Source organism: Puntigrus tetrazona, chromosome 20 (genome assembly GCF_018831695.1).
Source record: "Puntigrus tetrazona isolate hp1 chromosome 20, ASM1883169v1, whole genome shotgun sequence".
In the NCBI taxonomy this organism is placed as follows: domain Eukaryota; kingdom Metazoa; phylum Chordata; class Actinopteri; order Cypriniformes; family Cyprinidae; genus Puntigrus; species Puntigrus tetrazona.
The window spans coordinates 11442703-11460962 of record NC_056718.1 but is presented as its reverse complement, the minus strand read 5'-3'; the positions used below and the strand labels follow the sequence as shown (position 1 = coordinate 11460962).

At 37.7% G+C, this 18260-nt stretch overlaps 1 protein-coding gene across 7 annotated transcripts in view; it reads right to left on the bottom strand.

Annotated features, from left to right (window-relative positions):
• lnx1 (ligand of numb-protein X 1) overlaps positions 1–14338 on the bottom strand; it is a 36855-nt gene extending 22517 nt beyond the window's left edge. For 2 of the 7 annotated variants that reach the window (XM_043219936.1, XM_043219937.1), the window contains exons 1-2: positions 14105–14338; positions 10467–10974 (exon numbers count right to left, since the gene is read on the bottom strand). In XM_043219936.1, the coding sequence (XP_043075871.1) occupies positions 10467–10894 (428 nt within the window). In that variant the 5' untranslated portion in view covers positions 10895–10974; positions 14105–14338. Of the gene's footprint in view, positions 1–5506; positions 6222–7188; positions 7288–10466; positions 10975–14104 lie in introns of those variants that run through there. The other 5 variants (XM_043219934.1, XM_043219935.1, XM_043219938.1 and 2 more) reach the window with 3 other exon arrangements.
• Between the last annotated feature and the right edge of the window lie 3922 nt (positions 14339–18260).

Below are 18260 nucleotides of genomic sequence, written 5' to 3'. Positions count from 1 at the left end.
AAGGTTAAGGTATTTGTACTTAGTAAAATACATATTGTACTGAGAGTGAGTATTATATAAAATGTATGATCCTGATGTCTTTTTGCCTTTGCCTTGTGAGATCTTGTTTTGTTTCATCTCCTCTCCTCACGTGGCCTCTTTATTACTCTTTTCTTATACTGCTTTTCACCTTCTCTATTAATAAGGAACTATGCATATTAAGATGCAGTGAGGTGGGTACAGATTCAAAATATTCTCTGCAGAAATTACCATTCATATGCCTACATTTATACAGTTCAGTCAAGTCACTCTGACACTTCACAGGCCATTTGCATTTGCTTTTCCACCAATATGTAGCTCGAATCTCATCTGACTATCAAAATACACATCAAAATGCTTAGTGATCACTATCTGCAAAGTTCAGCTGCAATTTCACTTGACTTATTAAAATATGCGGTCACACTTTATTTTAGGTGGCCTTCACTACTATGTAAAAAAATACGTTTGTGTTCATATTCTATTGTGTAACACTTATACACAATAAGTGCAAATTATTAATTTCAATGTAAGTACATGGTAGTTAAGACCACCTAACATAAAGTGGGTCCAAATATGTATTAGTATTTGAATCTGAGTCTGTGTGTTTTTTGCTATTATTTACAAGCAAACAGGAAATCCACACCCTCCACTTCCTGTGCCTTTCCTAAACTCTCTTACCATCTCCCAGCAGTGACTGAGCACTCAGCCCAGGTGCAGATCCGGCCCTGAGCTCAGGTGCTGAGCAGGGAAAAGGACTCTGCCAACTCTCTGTCTCAGTTGCGGCTAAAGTGTCGAATTAGCAACAACGTTTTTGCTCTTCCTGCTCCTCATCATCATTAACCTGATGAGGAAGGCGAGAGGACGCAGAACAACTGCAGAGCAACTGCAGGACAGACGCTTAGGCGAGAGCGGCCGACAATCTGTTGAACTCTTGCTCTCCGGGGAGAGCGCTCAGAAGCAGTGTTTGACTCTGCAGAGGAGAACGTGGCAGTCACATGTAGGTCATCCTTTTCATTTTTCTGAAGACCGCTTTGATTTTGCGGGCTCGCACCAGTTAAAGGTACATGTGTGTGTGAAAGCTGAAATTAAAACTTAGAGTAATTAAATAACTTAAAAATGAGTAATTACAAGGAAAGCTGACAAGAAGTAATTATTTGGAGATAACCAGCTGTCTCGGAAATCTCTTATTAATGATGGAAAATAAGACTTTGTTTCTGTCTGTTCAAAATGATAACTATCTGCAACAGGCACCTTTTAAGTGTGGGATGTAGAAGTGATTTGACACCCTATCTATCTGTTCTGTCTATCTATCATCCATATATTAGTGCTGAGCAGCGATTAATTGTGATTGATTGTTTATAGTAATTATATTGTTTATAATAAATTTGTATATTTATTATGTATTAATAAAGACACAGATACAATCTGTTAACATGTATATGTTTATATTCATATAATTTATATTATATATAAATAAATAATTAATATATTAAAAAACATTTTTTGTTTTTTTATATATATATATATATATATATATATATATATATATATATATATATATATTATTGTTTGTTAAAGTTTTTACTGTATTTTGGATCAAATAAATGCTGCCATACAGACTTTAAAAATACATATCACTTACCCCAAATTTGTTATTGGTAGTGGCTATATATCTGTACATACATAACATGATATATTCAGTTATTATAGTACATATATATATATATATATATATATATATATATATATATATATATATATATATATATATATATATATATATTAGAACATGATTTTCACATTTCTTTTCTCTATGCGGTGCTCTGTTCGTGTGATGTGCCTTGGCACAGATAAGTAGATGGGTTATGCGGTCACTGAGTGAGCCAGCGAATGCCGCAGGACAAACCGCTCACGTTCAGCGGTCATCCGCTCACTACGCCTGAAAATAAGGTCACCACGGCAACACGCGGCCCCACAGCTACAGCCCTGTTTTCTCACTACACACGCGTCACTCTGATGACGACATGCTGCTGTCTGACCAGAGGCATGCAGACATACACAAGCGCACGTACACAAAATCAATCAGCGTTCCCCACACCCATAAGTGATCTATTCCTGCGAAAAGGAAAACAAGTCGAAGTGCACAAATCAGAACCATGTTCATCTAGAGTCTCGTACCGACAGGGATCAGCCTTCCAGCCGCTCTCATTCATATTCATATGAGTCAGAGCAGCCAAGTCTGCACAAATCTGATTCACAAGAACTGTGTTTTCAGTCTACATATGCCACAATAACGTATAAAAGCTCTGGACACAGTAGCACGGTCCTCAAGAAGTGTGATGTCCTACCTCTAAAGTACATCTTAACACTTTAACACTTTCATTTGAGGTAACCTGACATCGCATTAATGGTAACAGAAGCTAAAACAGTTAAAAAGTGTGAGATGTGGACAGATAAGAAGATATTAGTATTCATAGGCTTTCTTGTGAAACATTTAGAATTACATTTGGATAGATACAAAATCGCTATGAGTATCAATCTATTGACTATCTTCTTCTCATGACATCAATGCTCAGGCGCAATCTGATATATTTTAAATGCCATAATTATGTATTTCAACTTATTTAAAAGAGTTTCAAATCATTTCAGAATTTTGCATTCTTAAAACCAATATAATGTACAATTAGTATAATATTTTAACAGTGTAATACAATGAAAATTATTCTATTCATTACATGAATTCAACATTCCATGAACCTCATTTGCAGATCAGGACATTTGTTCATACGTTTTAGATTCTGTGCAAATGTTCAAAGCAAACAGTTCAATAGTGCTTTATTATGTGTCTAGAAACATTTTTTCGCGATTACCACCAGATAAAGCATGTGCAGACAAATCCAACATCACACAGACATGAAAAGGCACATCTCAGCATACCTTCACTCTTATGCAATGCACAAGATAAACCTAAACATTCATAAAAGCACTGGGAAGCAGAAGTGTTTTGAGCGAATAGAGCTGGACTGGAGCTCGAGCATGTAATAATCTATATCATTATAGCAGTATTACTACAAGTGATCCACTGGAATTTCCTAATTATTTCCTAAAATACTGACTGTGATTATAACTGTCAAACTATCAAAAGTCTGAACAGTCCGAAACATTGGCTCAACCAATGGCATAAGTTTGAGGTGGGGTACCTGCTTGCCCAGTATTGTTTTTGCAATACCGTTTAGTGACACTAGTGGTGCAGAAAACACATTTCACCTTTAAACCGCTTGCAGTATTATTAGCAATGCTGTTCATCAGGTATTGTGCCTCTGAGAACAAACACACATCAAGCATCTGCATAAAAAAACATCTGCGACAGTGCACAGAGAAGATTAATGTTTAATTCAACGTCTAATTAAGCATGTCAAAGCATAGAGAGAAAGGAAATTTGTGTGCGTGTAGTCAAAAGAAAGATGGGCAGCCTCAGATCAAACATTCATGATATCAGCTCTGACAGACACCTGGTAATAACATTCATTTCACAAGCGGTTAGTTCTATATTCAAGTGTAAACACGGTGCAAAACAGTTGAACACTCATACGGAGGTAGTCAGAAATGCATTGGACCACATTGCATTTGTCCCAGACAAAACAGGACCTCATTCCTACTTCATCTTCAGTTGCACTAAAATAAGGGTTTACTTAGATGGTTATGTGCAGTTTTTAAAGAAAATAAGTGCCTGATTGAAAAAAAGATTGCAATGCAAAACATATTTAAAGTCCTAAAAGTATATTTGGCAGCAGAGTGGTTACATGAAATGGTAATATTTAATATTAAACCTATCTTACCTGAACACTTGTGACTGGATCACCTAAGATGTTAATATAAGATACAAGCATGTGTGTAATTGATTTTGCTATCATTCTTATCCATGAATGAATGCCCACCACAGCGCTACAGAGAAATCTGTGAGAAGTTCCTCATACGATTACACAGAAAGACGTACAGGTATATATACTGATACGTAAAAAATGAAGAGAGACATTCTGGGCAAAGCAAAAGACAGTTAGCTAAAAAATAAAGGAAAGAGGCCAGTGTTTGTGAGGGAGATGAGAATAGAAGCTTTCTGTCATTATATATGATGAAGATGAATGACCGTGCTCCCATCAGCCAGCCAAACAAAAACAGACTACACAACGCCTCTCTCTTCTCTTTTTCAACGCATGCACGTCTACCCATGACGCTCACATACACAGGGACATAAATCACAAAACACGGCTCATACGGTGACCCACATACACAGAGACGAAAGACCTCATCCTAAGAGATCCAAGCCAAACAAACGCATGGACAGATGGTGCAGGAAATTACCTTATCTGTCTTCTCACCATCCATCCCTCTGAAGACAACTCACTGTCCTGCTCCACTCCAATCCTCCTTTTTTTTATTTTCCATGCTATACACACCATATTCAGCATGTTTGTGTTGTGCATGGTCTAGACTCTAAAAGCAGAGAGGATTTGTAATGCAGTCTATTGTACTACGCTCAGCCTTTCACACACACTTACACGGCACAATTGTGTTTCTGCCAAAGACCCGGGATCAATATAACCAGCTTTCACCCAAACACACTCTCAGTACTCTTGCGCTGAATGCAGAAGTGTCTTTTTAACAGTGCAGCACACAATGAAGAAGCTTTTACGGTATTTGCCGCTGAGTAAAAGCATATATTTTACTCTTTTGAGGAGTGTGTGGTGATTTTGCCCCAGGAGAGAAGTTCAGCTTGAATGTTTTATGTTCCTCTCAGCTCCAAGAGTGACGGAATATGCTGTTGTCAGATATCCGGTGGGTGTTTGAGTACTTGTGTTTTGATTTTCTGAATGGTGTGCCTAGTAACGGTGCACAAGACTTTTTTCCTTGTGCAAATATAGCATGCATTTTATATTGAACAAATATATTATATATGACAGTAAAAATCTCCTTGAAACGTCAAAATTCCCCTGACTGTTTGATGCGAAAACACACCTGCGCACACACATTAGGTCATCTCAGCCATGCTGCAGTGTCCCACACTGTTTGGTAGCATCAAAACAAAACCTGCTTTATCATAGAACACAACCACAACCACCTCTAAACCACAGTGCCATGCAACTACAATAAAAAGCACAACACAATGCATATTTCCTTTTTAAATTACATTTTAAGCTTGCTATTGCATCTAGAAACTTCTGTACTGATATGCAAGGAATGCACAAACACACACACAGGCATGCATGCAAGCAATTGTTTATGTAAAAAAAAGGGATCAATTGGGATTTATGCAGGTTGTTGAGAATGATGTATGGACATGTGCACACACGCACAAACACACAACCAGATGCACACATTGCAGTACTGGATGGGATGGGGTACAGTGCGACTTGTCCTGTATAAGACTAGCAGATGAGATGGTACTTATGGGATGCAGCTCACACCGGACAATGTGTGTGTTACTCACAGTTCTGAGTAGAGGATGTGCAGGTTGCCCACATTGTCCGTGTAGTTTGCTGGACTGAGCCAGGGCAAAACCAACAGCAGCAGAGCCTTCATGACCCTCTCCCTCCAGGGTCTTGAGTCTCTCTTTCTTTTGCTTTCTTCCTCTTTCTCTAGGCTGAATGCAGTGTTTCCTATCCGTCTTCCTCCCTGCCCCTTGCTCCTCCACCTCTACTACAGTTCTGACCCCCCCCCCTTCCCGCTTCCTCTCAAGTAAAAAAGCTATTCTTCCTTTTCCTTTTCTTCTTGTTTCTTTGTCTTTCCACTTTTCTTTCTTTCCTCGCCTCCCTCAGGCTTTTAGCCCGGTCATCTCAGCAGTAGAGAGATCAGCAGCAGTAGAGGGAGAGGTAAAGACTGGGAGCGCTGCCAGCGGAGGAGAACAGAGAGTGCAGGATGAAGAAAGACTCGAGAAGAAAAGGAGGCAGGAGCGGCGTCTGGAGCGGGCGCAGGTGCACGGGAGCCGAGACGGAGAAGAAAAGAGAAGGGTGAGGTAGAAGGAGAAGAGGAGGCAGAGAGCGGTGTTTGCTGGCACACCGGTCGGGTGCGATGGTTGCGTTGTAGTCTAATCTGTCCTGGGCATCATCCAAGAGTAAGAGGATTTACGCTCACGAGCCCACATGCTGCTGTGAATGTGAGAGAGAGAGAGGGAGCGAGAGAGAGTATGTGTGAGTGTGGCAACACAGCGTCTGACTTATACTGCAGCATGCTCTACAGAGAGAGAGAGAATTGGGTCAAACCAACTAACATGGGAGAGAGGGGGAGATGCAGGCTTGGGTGGTCCATCTATCATTGTCCGTATGCCTCAAGGGTAGAGCGTGTGGCAAAGACCACCCCCTTCTGCAAAGCAACAGTTCATTCAGCTATGAAGCAGTGTGTGTGTGTGTGTGTGTTTATGTGTTTGTGTGTGTAGAGGGTGGATGGTTGGACTGATGGACAGTAGGATAGATGAGCAGATGGATAGACAGAAAAATCATATAGATAGATAGATAGATAGGTAGATTCTTCAATAATTCTCCAAAGAGACAATAACTCACAAGGTCAGACAATGATTATGGGTTCATAGATCTCCAAACTTTACAGCAGTTTCAATATCCGCATGATTTGGTGACAGTATAGTATGTGCTATCAATACTGCATGTCCGTAAGAGCCCAAGGACAGCCTGAGGCGCTACATTACCTCCTCTCTACCCAGATCTGATCTGGGATTCCAGGAAAGTCTGTACACCACCAAATACATGCAGACACAAGCACATGCTTATGCACACCCAGAGACAAAGTGCATCCAGACGTGCTTGATTGCAAACACAAAAAAGTTAAACAGACCAACATACGGTACAAGATACAAAGTTCTAAACATTTGATACAAAACTCCAGAGCACATGTTTACTAGCTAAAACACATCAAAGCAGCAATCAAAACTGACTCAGTACACCAGATCTTCTCACCACACAGTTATGAGTCATCAGTGTGAAGGAAGCCTCACGGTTGAACGTCACATGACCACAAATGCTTGGACACAAACAATCTGTAGCAGCTGACACAGAAAAATGCATCTCTTGAGCTTACATGCAAGGACTCAAGAGGAATTTTTTACTTTGTACAAATGTTCTCAAAAAAAAAAAAAAGTGAATGGAAGGCCATTCTTACATAGTCTTTGGCTGGTCCTCAATAGCTCTTGTTTCGCTTAAGTCCCGTCCCATTTTGACTGTTGTCCAACTTTAGACTCCTGAACCAACTAAGACCACATTGGAGAAAGCAGGGAAAGGAAGAGAAAGACAAAGAAAGATGAACTGAAAGCCCAGGAGCCTAGTATAAAAAGAGAAGGATGTGGGAGGGGAGAAGAGCAATAGTATGGAAAGAAGCAAGTGTGGGTTTTTGGTTGACTGGAGAAAAGGGCAAGTTGATTATGTTTCCGTAAGTGGAATTTTAAATGAGAGGGAAACTTTCCATTAACGGCAGTAACAAAATGCAATTAATTTCAACAGAGGCCCTCAGGCCTGTGGAGCACTAATGATTCAGAAACAGTGCACAGGAACGACAGAGACTCTACCATCCTGAAAATGGTGAGAGTGAGGGAGAGTTCAATAAAAACCATTAGTTAGCATAACGTCCCCAAAGGCAGTGAAGTAGAAGATATCTTAGTCAGTTAAACAGAGGTCACTGTGGGGTTGCTACCTCTGGGGAGTGGAGATCACAAGAATCCTCTAATGAAATAAACAAATGCATACACGCAGACAGAGATGTGCTCGACACATGTCTTCTATTGAGGCGAATCACCGACAAGAATCTTTTATGAATGACAATGAATGAAGATCTGCTTATGAATGCCAATGAGAAGATGAAGCGTGAACACATCGGTCACATTCAGCAATTCAAAACTTGCTTAATACCTAAACTGTGCTTTGTCAATCCTTCATTTTAACCTCAAATAAAGACATCTGAAGACGAGCCCTTACTGAAAATGTCCTTCAAACCTAAAAACATTGAAACTGAAAAAATACTTTTAATCGATAAGATTTAGGTTTTAGTTTTGAGTTAGAATTAGGGATGTCCTCATATTTATCTCCCCACTATTTTTTATGATTTCATCTAGTTGTGAACATTACAGTGTGTGCAATTACAAAGTTGTAAACATTACAAAAATCCAGTCTGTTTAATGAGAATTTATTGCAGCAACGACCAATAACAAGCCTCTTGGTTGATGTTCATCAGTAAACTCTGTGTGGGTAGAGACTTGTAACTTAGCAACAAAACAAAAGAAAAGATCCACAATGGATAAACGGGAACTACTCTGCCAACTTGTCAATAAAAAGTCTGTTTGGAAAGCAGTTATTTAGGGTTGGTTTGATCGTTGGCTGCAGAATAGCTCTGGATGCTCAATTCATTGTCATTATACCCAGTGATGCCTGCATTATAACCAGACTGGCCTGAGATTTGCCCTGCAATTTACAGTGAAAAGTTCTTTAAAAGCATCTTTTATCAATAAAGTAGTTTTAAAGCATTTGCCGAATGGATAAAAAAATACATAAATAAAAAATAGGCAAACAAATAAGTCACATATCATTTACAATTTAACAGAATATAAAAAGCTGAACATATATGCAACTCTACAAAGTTTTACATATGCTTTTTTGATTTGTTATATTTTTAATTGTATAGCAACAATTATAAAATAAAACAAAAATTATTATCAGGCCTGTTTTAGGCTTTATTTTTTTATTTAAGATGATTTTTATATTTAAATGCCTGCCATCTCCTCATTGAAAGTGCGCCTTCAAAGAGAAATGCAGCTTTATGTATTAGTGAAAGTGGTTTTACTTTTATTTGAATTATTTAATTTTAAATAAAGTTAGTAATTTAAAGTTTTCTATTCAATGGAAAGTCAATTCACTGTTCTTCACCTCGACTGAGACGCCAGAAACCGCATCCTCGGTTTTATTTTTTAAAACACCATTGTTAATAATGGGAATCTACACAAATAAAAGTAGACATAGCAGAAATAAACTTACGGCATATTTAGGTTTTTTATACTGAGAAATAATATGCAAATGCACTCTTCTAGTGAGTATACATCTAACAGCACACATTTATGCAGGATATACATCAAAAATAACATTGTGATAAGCTTGAACTTTTTCGATACAATTTATTTCATTTTTATTATAAGCTGTTTGGTCATTTTGATAAGTGCGCAGGCTCCCCTGATTATACCTGTATTTAATTCATGGAATTTTGTCAAATCTGGGTTTACTTATTTTTTTGCTGAGCAACAGTGAATGTGATCATACCGTGGTGAGGATGAGGGTTATAGAAAGATCTGAAAATGGACAGACACTATTATAGAACTTATCAAAATTCTGGCATTATTTGCTCTCATGTCATTTCAAACCTGTAAGATCTTCGTTTATCTTTGGAACACAAATTAAGATAATGAAATCCAAAAGCATTCTGACCCTTTGTAATTAACAAAGGAAAAATCACGTTCAAAGCCCAGAAAGGTAGTGTGGAAAGGCATCAGACATCAGAGATTTAACTGTTCCACTGTAAAGTTATGAGAATACTTTTTGTGTGCAAAGAAAACAAAACTAATGGCTTTATTTAATAATTTGTCAGTCTTTGAAGAAAAAATTCTCATAGCTTCACTGATCTCTGACCACTGATCTCACATGGTTTTTTTTAACACTGTCCTCACTACTTTCTGATCCTTGAACTTTGCTTTTTCTAACCCTTAAAGAAACATTACCTAATTTGTATTCAATAGGCCAAATAATAATTAATTTGTTAATAGATAAACAAGCATTTGCCATAGGAAAATGACTGCTTACTGTTTGCATCAATGCAGCCGTTTGGCTGTTTGGTTTTTCGTATTTATACGCATATTTGAACTTCTTATGAAACATTTCTGCCTAATTCACAACATGTGCATATGCACATGAGCTTGTTCTTCAACTTCTTCTTCTGTTAGTGAATTTGGAGTCTTCTAAATTAGCGCCCGTGTGCACAAGGTTAGTAATTAGCATAATACATGCCCAAACAAGCTCCATATAGGGGGTTTCCGCAAAGCATCACTAGTCCTTTCTAAAAATGCTCTCTCTCCTTAGGCATGCACCACAATGTCTTAGTAGTAGTATCAAGTGTGCCATGCCTCCAAGGTGAGACACATTAATCACTGTTTATATAAAGATAGATCAGGTGATTTTTGTTTGGCTCTCTTATATTATTATATATATATATATATATATATATATATATATATATATATATATATATATATATATATATATATATTTTTTTTTTTTTTCATATATAATTGGACATTTAATTATACTTTTCACTCACTCTATCCTAAATTTCATCAAGAAGCTTAAATCTTGTTAAGATTACCACTATCACATTGAAAACAGCTCTGAGGGTGATTTCCTCACCGGCTCCTGATGTGTCCCTCCATTTCTCCACGCGGCAGGACTTCAGTGCAGTATTCGGTAAAGGGGCAGGACACCATCAGTTTATCGAGCAGCTTGTGCACCAGAAGGCTGGACTTGCGACAGGTCTGCAGCATCAGGTGAGTGCGGTCCACCGGGCAGAAGTCGCTCTCCAGCAGGAAGTTTGTCAGGCACTCCTGGCAATAGGTATGTCCACAGGGGGTGTCCAGTGGTCGGATCAAGGGCTGAAGGCAGATGTGGCACATAAGGTCATCATCCACCTCCTCTTTGTAGGAATATTCATGGTTCTCCTCCTGTAGGTGCCGTTGTCCACAGACATGGCAAAGGTCAGGAGGAGGGGACGTGGGACTGACTCCTGTTGCACCACAAACAGGCATCGCCACAGCACCCTCCTCTTCCTGATCACTCATTGTGTAATTGTGTCCAAGCTCTACTGAATCTTTGTGGTTGGAGGGCTTTGTTGTGTCAGGTTGCGTTTTTAGCCATCCACCTGTATGGGAGGAGCACATGAAAAAAGAAGAAAGAAAAGAAAGGAACTTGTCATTAATGGCAAATAGGTGTGTCCACATAATAATCTAGTTAGCTGTATTTGCTGGAATGGCACTTTGCACACACCCAAAGACACAGTTTAGCAAAAAGAGGGCAACAAAAATGAGTTTTTACTTTCTGCCCGTTCTGCTCTTACTCTATTTTTAATTCCCTGAGCTGGCAGAAGGATAAATATCAGTCTGATCCAAAACTCATTTTATATTCCACTGGCAACAGAAATATCAATATTGCACCTGAGACTCTTAATAAACCCAGTTGGAGGAGAAAAAAGTCATTTTATAACTGGCAGTTATTCAGTAGAAGTTTTAAGCATTATTCTGGATGCTTCTGTAAACAGTTATACCTAGCTTCATGTGAGCTTGTCATTTGTTTGTGTGTTTCCATGTAGCTGAGTTTACTTAAACTCTTAGCTTAGCTTTAGCTTAATGTCATTCTTAACCTGTAACTTTATTCATTTATTTACCTTTGAAAGGAGAGCGTGAGCTTATGGAGCTTGACAGACACAGTCTCTATAAACTGTTGCTTTGTAATAAATTAATAAATGTAAAAACAGCAGCATACAGGTTTGGAATGACATGTGGGTAAGTACATAATGACAAATGTTTAACTTCATACTTTATCTTGTTTAAAGAAGTGCTTTAGTCAGGATATTCTTTCGTAAGACAGAGTGCATCACCACACCTGTTATAATACAGACAACTCATTTGCACGTGAGTTTGTAATGTTATGATGGGAGTGTAATATTATTACTGCCATAAAATTTTGTCTGGAGTGTCTCACTGAACACAATCTCTGCACTGAACACAAAGCATACACTCTCACAGTTTATTTATATCTTTCTATGAGTTTAAATACGGCTTTCCCGATTTAGTGAAGTCACCCACTGTTGATTTGAACAGGAAACCTTCAACGACAGTGCACTGCAGGTGAATACATGAGAATAGCTTTATTGTCTGCCTCCCTGTAATCTGATCTGAGCTTAAGCAGAACTATATAAGAGGACACACACACTCCCACCCATAAAGGAGTGTGCCCAAGGACACAGTTATACCTGGCAACCCTGCGTTCTCCGTAAATCATCATCTCTTTAATGATCCTTCAGAGTGACGATATGGCTTGAGTATGCAACTGCATTGCATTACACTCTCTCTCTCTCACACACACACACACACACAAAATAATCGCTTTTACCCTGCGGCTCTTATTCAATTGGAATTTTCCATTTTCTTTTGTCTTCAAAGGCACTTCAGTAAAAAAAATCCATTGTTCTAAACAAATAGAATGACAGGACTTAATAGCTACTTGTTTCATTTTACTTTCTTTCCTTGAACTCTGTTTCTTTCACTCATATTTTCCTCCGAGGAGATAATACTGTTTCTCAGGTGACCTTTGGCCCAGAGGAAAGCTGTGGTAAGTGTCATTAAAGTGCACAATCAACCAGAAAGATACACACAAAAATAACAGTATAATCTTAGATCCAGTGGGATTAGTGTTTAATGACTGAAAAAGCTGAAAATATTCTCAGTAAATGGCTTAATGGAAGGAATACACAGACAAACACAGAACATAGCGTGTATTAATGATTCAATCATTTGTGCCTAATCAGCCTTGTCTCGTGTGTGTGTGTGTGTGTGTGTGTGTGTGTGTGTGTCAGCACTCAGCCCAGACAAGCACATACTTTCCCATCAAACAAAGTGCACAACAATGCACCCAATGAAGGAATTAATGCAAACGCAGACACAAAAATATATAGTGAGGTCCAAAAGTCTAAGACCACTACTGAAAATGCTTATAGGTGGCATTTTCCTCCTATAATTCCCCTACAACATCTCTGATAGAATAGAACAGTCAGTTGTCTGTCTATCTATCTATACACACACACACACACACACAAAATGTCATCAAAACATTTTGTTGAACAGGATTGAATGGTTGAGTTATAGGTCCTAACGAGGAGCCTTGGGGTTCCCATTTGATTAGACATTCAACTGGTGTGTCACATAGCTAATGAATAGCACGATAAATCCATAGAGTGATTAACGCACATATAATAACTACTTCAGTGTAAATTATGGATATTAATGAGCATAACCAATCACAAAAAATAACACTTATAAAGAGATGACAGAAGTGGGTGTTCTGAGTTAATGAGTGCATGAGGAAAATAATTACAAACAATGCAAATATATCTCAGAAGAGACATTTCGAACCAGTACAGTCCATGTGAGAAATGAGGTTATATGTATCTGATATGTAGGATAGAAACATCAAAAACATCATGCCAGCGTAGCTTGGGGAGAGTTACATAAGTGTTCATATGGAAATGTACATAGCTCACCCCCACCCTTTTCGTTTTCAACCTCTTTCTGTATGAACCCCTCTCTTTCCATTTACTTCTTTAACCCACTTTTCTTCCAACACGTTTTTATTCCGTTCCTTTAGGATCTTGTCTGTTCTTTTAAAAAACAGACAATGGAAATGGAAAAAACAAAAAAACACAATTATTTAATAATATAATATTAAATACTAAATATAGCAGATGACATCTATTTTGTAGGATTTATGTTTTACACAGTATATGATGTCTTATCGCTGATGAAAACCTAGCAGGTATGCCGTATACAGTAAAATAATACAGTAAAAATACCAAAAGTAAGGCTATAATTACACACACACACGCGCACGCTCACACATTTATGCATACTGACAGGTAACATGCCCTTGGTTTTCCCGGCTAAACAGCTGGTGGTCAAAACCGCTGACACGAACTCACTCTAATAATGATGACGATGATCAATCTAAGATCAAGGTGTTTGTTTACACTACAAATATATGAACATCAACACCTGCACCATGTTAAAACACATGCCTTCATGTGCACAAACACACACATTTTCACAGGCTTTGTGTCTTCAAAAGGGTCATGTTGCTTTATACACAAAGAAAGTTTCTCCACAGCTGTGCTGAGTCAACAAGTATATGATTATCAAACAAAAATGAGCATCAGGTTAAAGTTACAGACAAAATGTGCTGAGTAAATATACTCAGACCGGTGTATTTCTCCTGCTTACCTGAACAGGTAATCCAGCCGCGGAAAATGAGAAGAGAGAGTGACTGAGAGAAAGTAAAAGAAAAAATGAGAGGACTTTGTCCCTGTGGCCACAGGTTAAAAATGTCCTTGATGTCCGGTAAACTTTGAAAGTTGTCCCAGTGGTCTTCAAATGAGTATTTCAGTCCAGGAACCCCCTGGCCATCCTATCATGCACAGGGACGCCAACTCCTGACGCACACATGCATGCACCTGATACAGGAAGTGAGAGAGAGGAGGCAGAGCTAAAACGGTAGGCAGGTAAACATGAGAACTGCCCTAACCTGCTCTGGTGGGGCCGGGAACTGGTTCACACACACACACACACACACACACACACACACACACACACACAAGGAAAGAAATAGCAGTTTTTTAACATTATACTACAGAAATAAATACATAAGTTTGTGTATACACTAAATAATGCCAAATCATGGCTATAACTAGAATCCATCACAACACAAAAATGTGTTTTTTAAAGGAAGCAAATGCATATATGCACCCACACCAAACCGAATGCGAACACACTGGCAGCATGTGGCAAGCTGTGACATGCCTTGGAGAAATCCTCGTACATAACTCGGAACAAAGTGCTTTAAGAACCCCAAACAATTGAGTAAAGCTGATTTTCACTATCCAGAGGCCCACACCCAACTAACGACACCAGACAGAGAGGAATGGCTGGTCTTATCTTCACACGCTGCATTGGATGATTTGGTTAGGATCTTTGTGTAGGTGGGGGTTACCTGCTCAAAACCAACTGTGGATATTTGTCGTTGCTTGCTGTAGATCACAGGAAACTGTGTGTCATAATGTTTGTGTGAGTATGAGCTTGTGTGATTAAGAAAGATTGTGTGGAGATCAGGGGCAGTTATACAGCTCGTGCCTTCGGTGCGATCATTTCAATGTTTCAGAATTTTAAATAAATAATAATAATTATAATAATAATAAAAGAAGAGAGAAAGCAAGAAAGAAGAGCAAAATTGAGAGAGTTAACATTGTTTCAATGTTCAATTTTTTCTTCACCTCTCAATTTTAAAAAAATTTAAACTAAAAAATATATTTTGATAAATAATTTTTAATAAATAAAAAATGTCTATCTATCTATCTATCTATCTGTCTATCTGTCTATCTGTCTGTCTATCTATCTATCTATCTATCTATCTATCTATCTATCTATCTATCTATCTATCTATCTGTCTATCTATCTATCTATCTATCTATCTATCTATCTGTCTGTCTGTCTGTCTGTCTGTCTATCTATCTATCTATCTATCTATCTATCTATCTATCTATCTATCTATCTATCTATCTATCTATCTCTGAAAGTGTTAAATTGCCTGTATTGCTTGTTACTCCCATTAAAATGTTCAGAGTGTCCTTTCAAGTGGAATGAAGTCATTTAAAGTGGAATGTACTGCATGTTAAGATCTGCACCTGGGCCCGATTTCACAAGGTTTTCACACTGAATATCAGCAGGCTTTACAGTAAATACACGTAACTTCAAACTTCCCGCATGTTCTCATTTATCTTAAATAGTTGAGATCTTCAAGCTAGGGTGACCATAAGAGCAATTATCTCCTGGACGCATCCTGGCCAGGATTTCTATATTGCCTAAAATGTCTAGGTTTTGGCTTTTTTGCGCACAGACCAATTGGTGTATGACAACGGTTCCTTATGTTTTGAGGTACCTTGAATCAAAGCAATACAGAAATCCTGGCAAGGATGCATCCGGACAAAATGGCACATATGGTCACCCTACTTCAAGCTGCCTTTGAGTCACAAATTTAAGATCTGTGTGAATCGGAAGTTTGCGATTCTACTTCCATACTGTGACATACTCCAGAGAGAAACAGAATACTGAATGAGGAAACTAGAGGGCATTGCTTGTTTTTTATACTTAATTGATTTGTTGTAGTAAAGAAGGCGTTTTATTCAGAAAGAACACTGACGTTTGGAGGGGCATGGTTAAGGATGTCATGCTCATGCCGGATGAATTGTTCTCAAAAAAATAGTGAGCTAACAAAATTAATATAGTCATTTTTGATTTCAAGTCACAACTAACGTTTTGAAAAACTTTCATTGCAAGAAGGAAGAGCTGCTTTGCCCAAACCGGTTTATATACTCCGACACAGAAATGAATCAGAAAGCACAAGTAACCAGTGGGTGTTTTTGCATCTGCACACGTGCATGTTTAAATGGGTCATTTGTGCTTGTGTGTCATGGTGGAAATATTTAGACAATTACTGGTCTTTGAATCATGAGACAAGTTTAAACACTGAATAATTACTGTAAGTATTTCACTTCATAGCCTAAATGATTTAAAATAAATGCAAGACCACTAACACATCAGCCAACACGTCAAAAAAGAGACTCTAGAATATCTCACTTGAAGACATTTTGATTAACTAAAAGACATCGTGTCATTACTGTAAGTCCTATCATTACTTTTGAAAAGGGGAAAAAAATTCCAATTTCTCTAGTTTCAACTAATTTCACTGTACCCCTGGTAATACTGTAATGTAAAAAAGTGAAATAAGATCCCCAACCCCAACCAGAGAATGAAGAGGAAGACTAAAAGGATGCACAAATTGTGGTTATTCCACATTTACAAAATGCACTAAAATAACAGTAAAAGAGCTTACTGTGATAAGCAACAGTGGAGTGTAGGAGATATTAAAACAAAGCAGGTAATCAATCAGCTATGACAGCTGACTGACCAGATGTTCAAAAAACAGGTTTGATAGAGCTGTCTGCTTTGATTAATGTGAAATCAGTCGAGTACTTTCATCTGTTTATTCCAAAATTTGATTCTGGACTTTAATCTTTTATGTATCGATTTTTTGTAATTTTTCCCCAGATAAGGCACCTAATTTATGTAATGCTTTTGGTTTCTGATTGTAATGTACCTTTGAAAAGTTTGAGATCTGAAAGAATTTTCGGTCCTACTTTATATTAAGTAGCCTTAACTACTGCACGCTTGCTATTAATAATTGATCAAATAAGTTCAATTATTTATTTGGTATAATGCACTTATTATGTACATGCATGGTTTTACAATGTACTTAAATTTTAAAATTCCTGTAAGGGATTACATCTATAATTATTTTCTGTAATTACATTTATAATTACATTGCCGACCCATCCCTTACACCCACCTTTAAACTTAAGCATACCACCAAACCTTTTCCTAGCCTTATCTGGATCCCACCTCAGTATCAGCAAAAGTGTTTTGCAGTACAATATGAACACAGTAAGTACATCGCGCTTGTTCTTTCATGCAAGTACATAGTAGTTAAGGACACTTAATATAAAGTGGGACAGACTTTTTAGATTTGTTATGCTCCCCTACAATGCAGCTATTGTTAAAACAATATCACAGTAAAAACTGAAATAATGTGAAACATTATCACGATATAAAATAACTGTTTTATATTTTAATATATAATGCATGATTTATTTCTATGAAAGCAAAGCTGAATTTTCAGCAGCCATTATTTAGTGTCTTCAGTGACACATTTTCAGCACTCCTTGATCAGCATTTTCTTTTTTATTCAACATGTTTTGTGACATTATACATTTCTTGTATACCAGAATAAGTTACAGTATACAAAAAAAAAGTATATAGTATACACAGAAAAGTATACATTTCTTAAAAAATACAAATCTTACTTACCACAAACCTTTGAATAGCGGTATAACTATGGCTATGTGTGTAACCATTAATAAATCACCAGATCATAAGTGAGCGCAAGTAAGGCATACCTGGCACAGAAACCCAGTTTATAACAGCATAACAATGCCCACATAATTCCACACCATACAACAAACATACAGTCGTATAAATATACACTGACTTAAAAGTGGACTTTGAGTCAGCACATCCAGGCCAACTTGATTCGATATGGTGTTTTATCCCAATAAAAATCTATATGTTTTGCGGCAGATTTTTTTTAAGGATAAATCGCTACAAATCGACTAAACCAGTTAGATAAGACTTCTGAGAATCAGCTCTCAGAGCATTGTGTCATAGCACAGTTGACACCAGCTGTGCATTTGCATGCTTTTATGTGTGCCTGCCTGTATCACAATAGTATAATGATGAACGCTTGTGCAGCTGATCTGCTGTATGACAC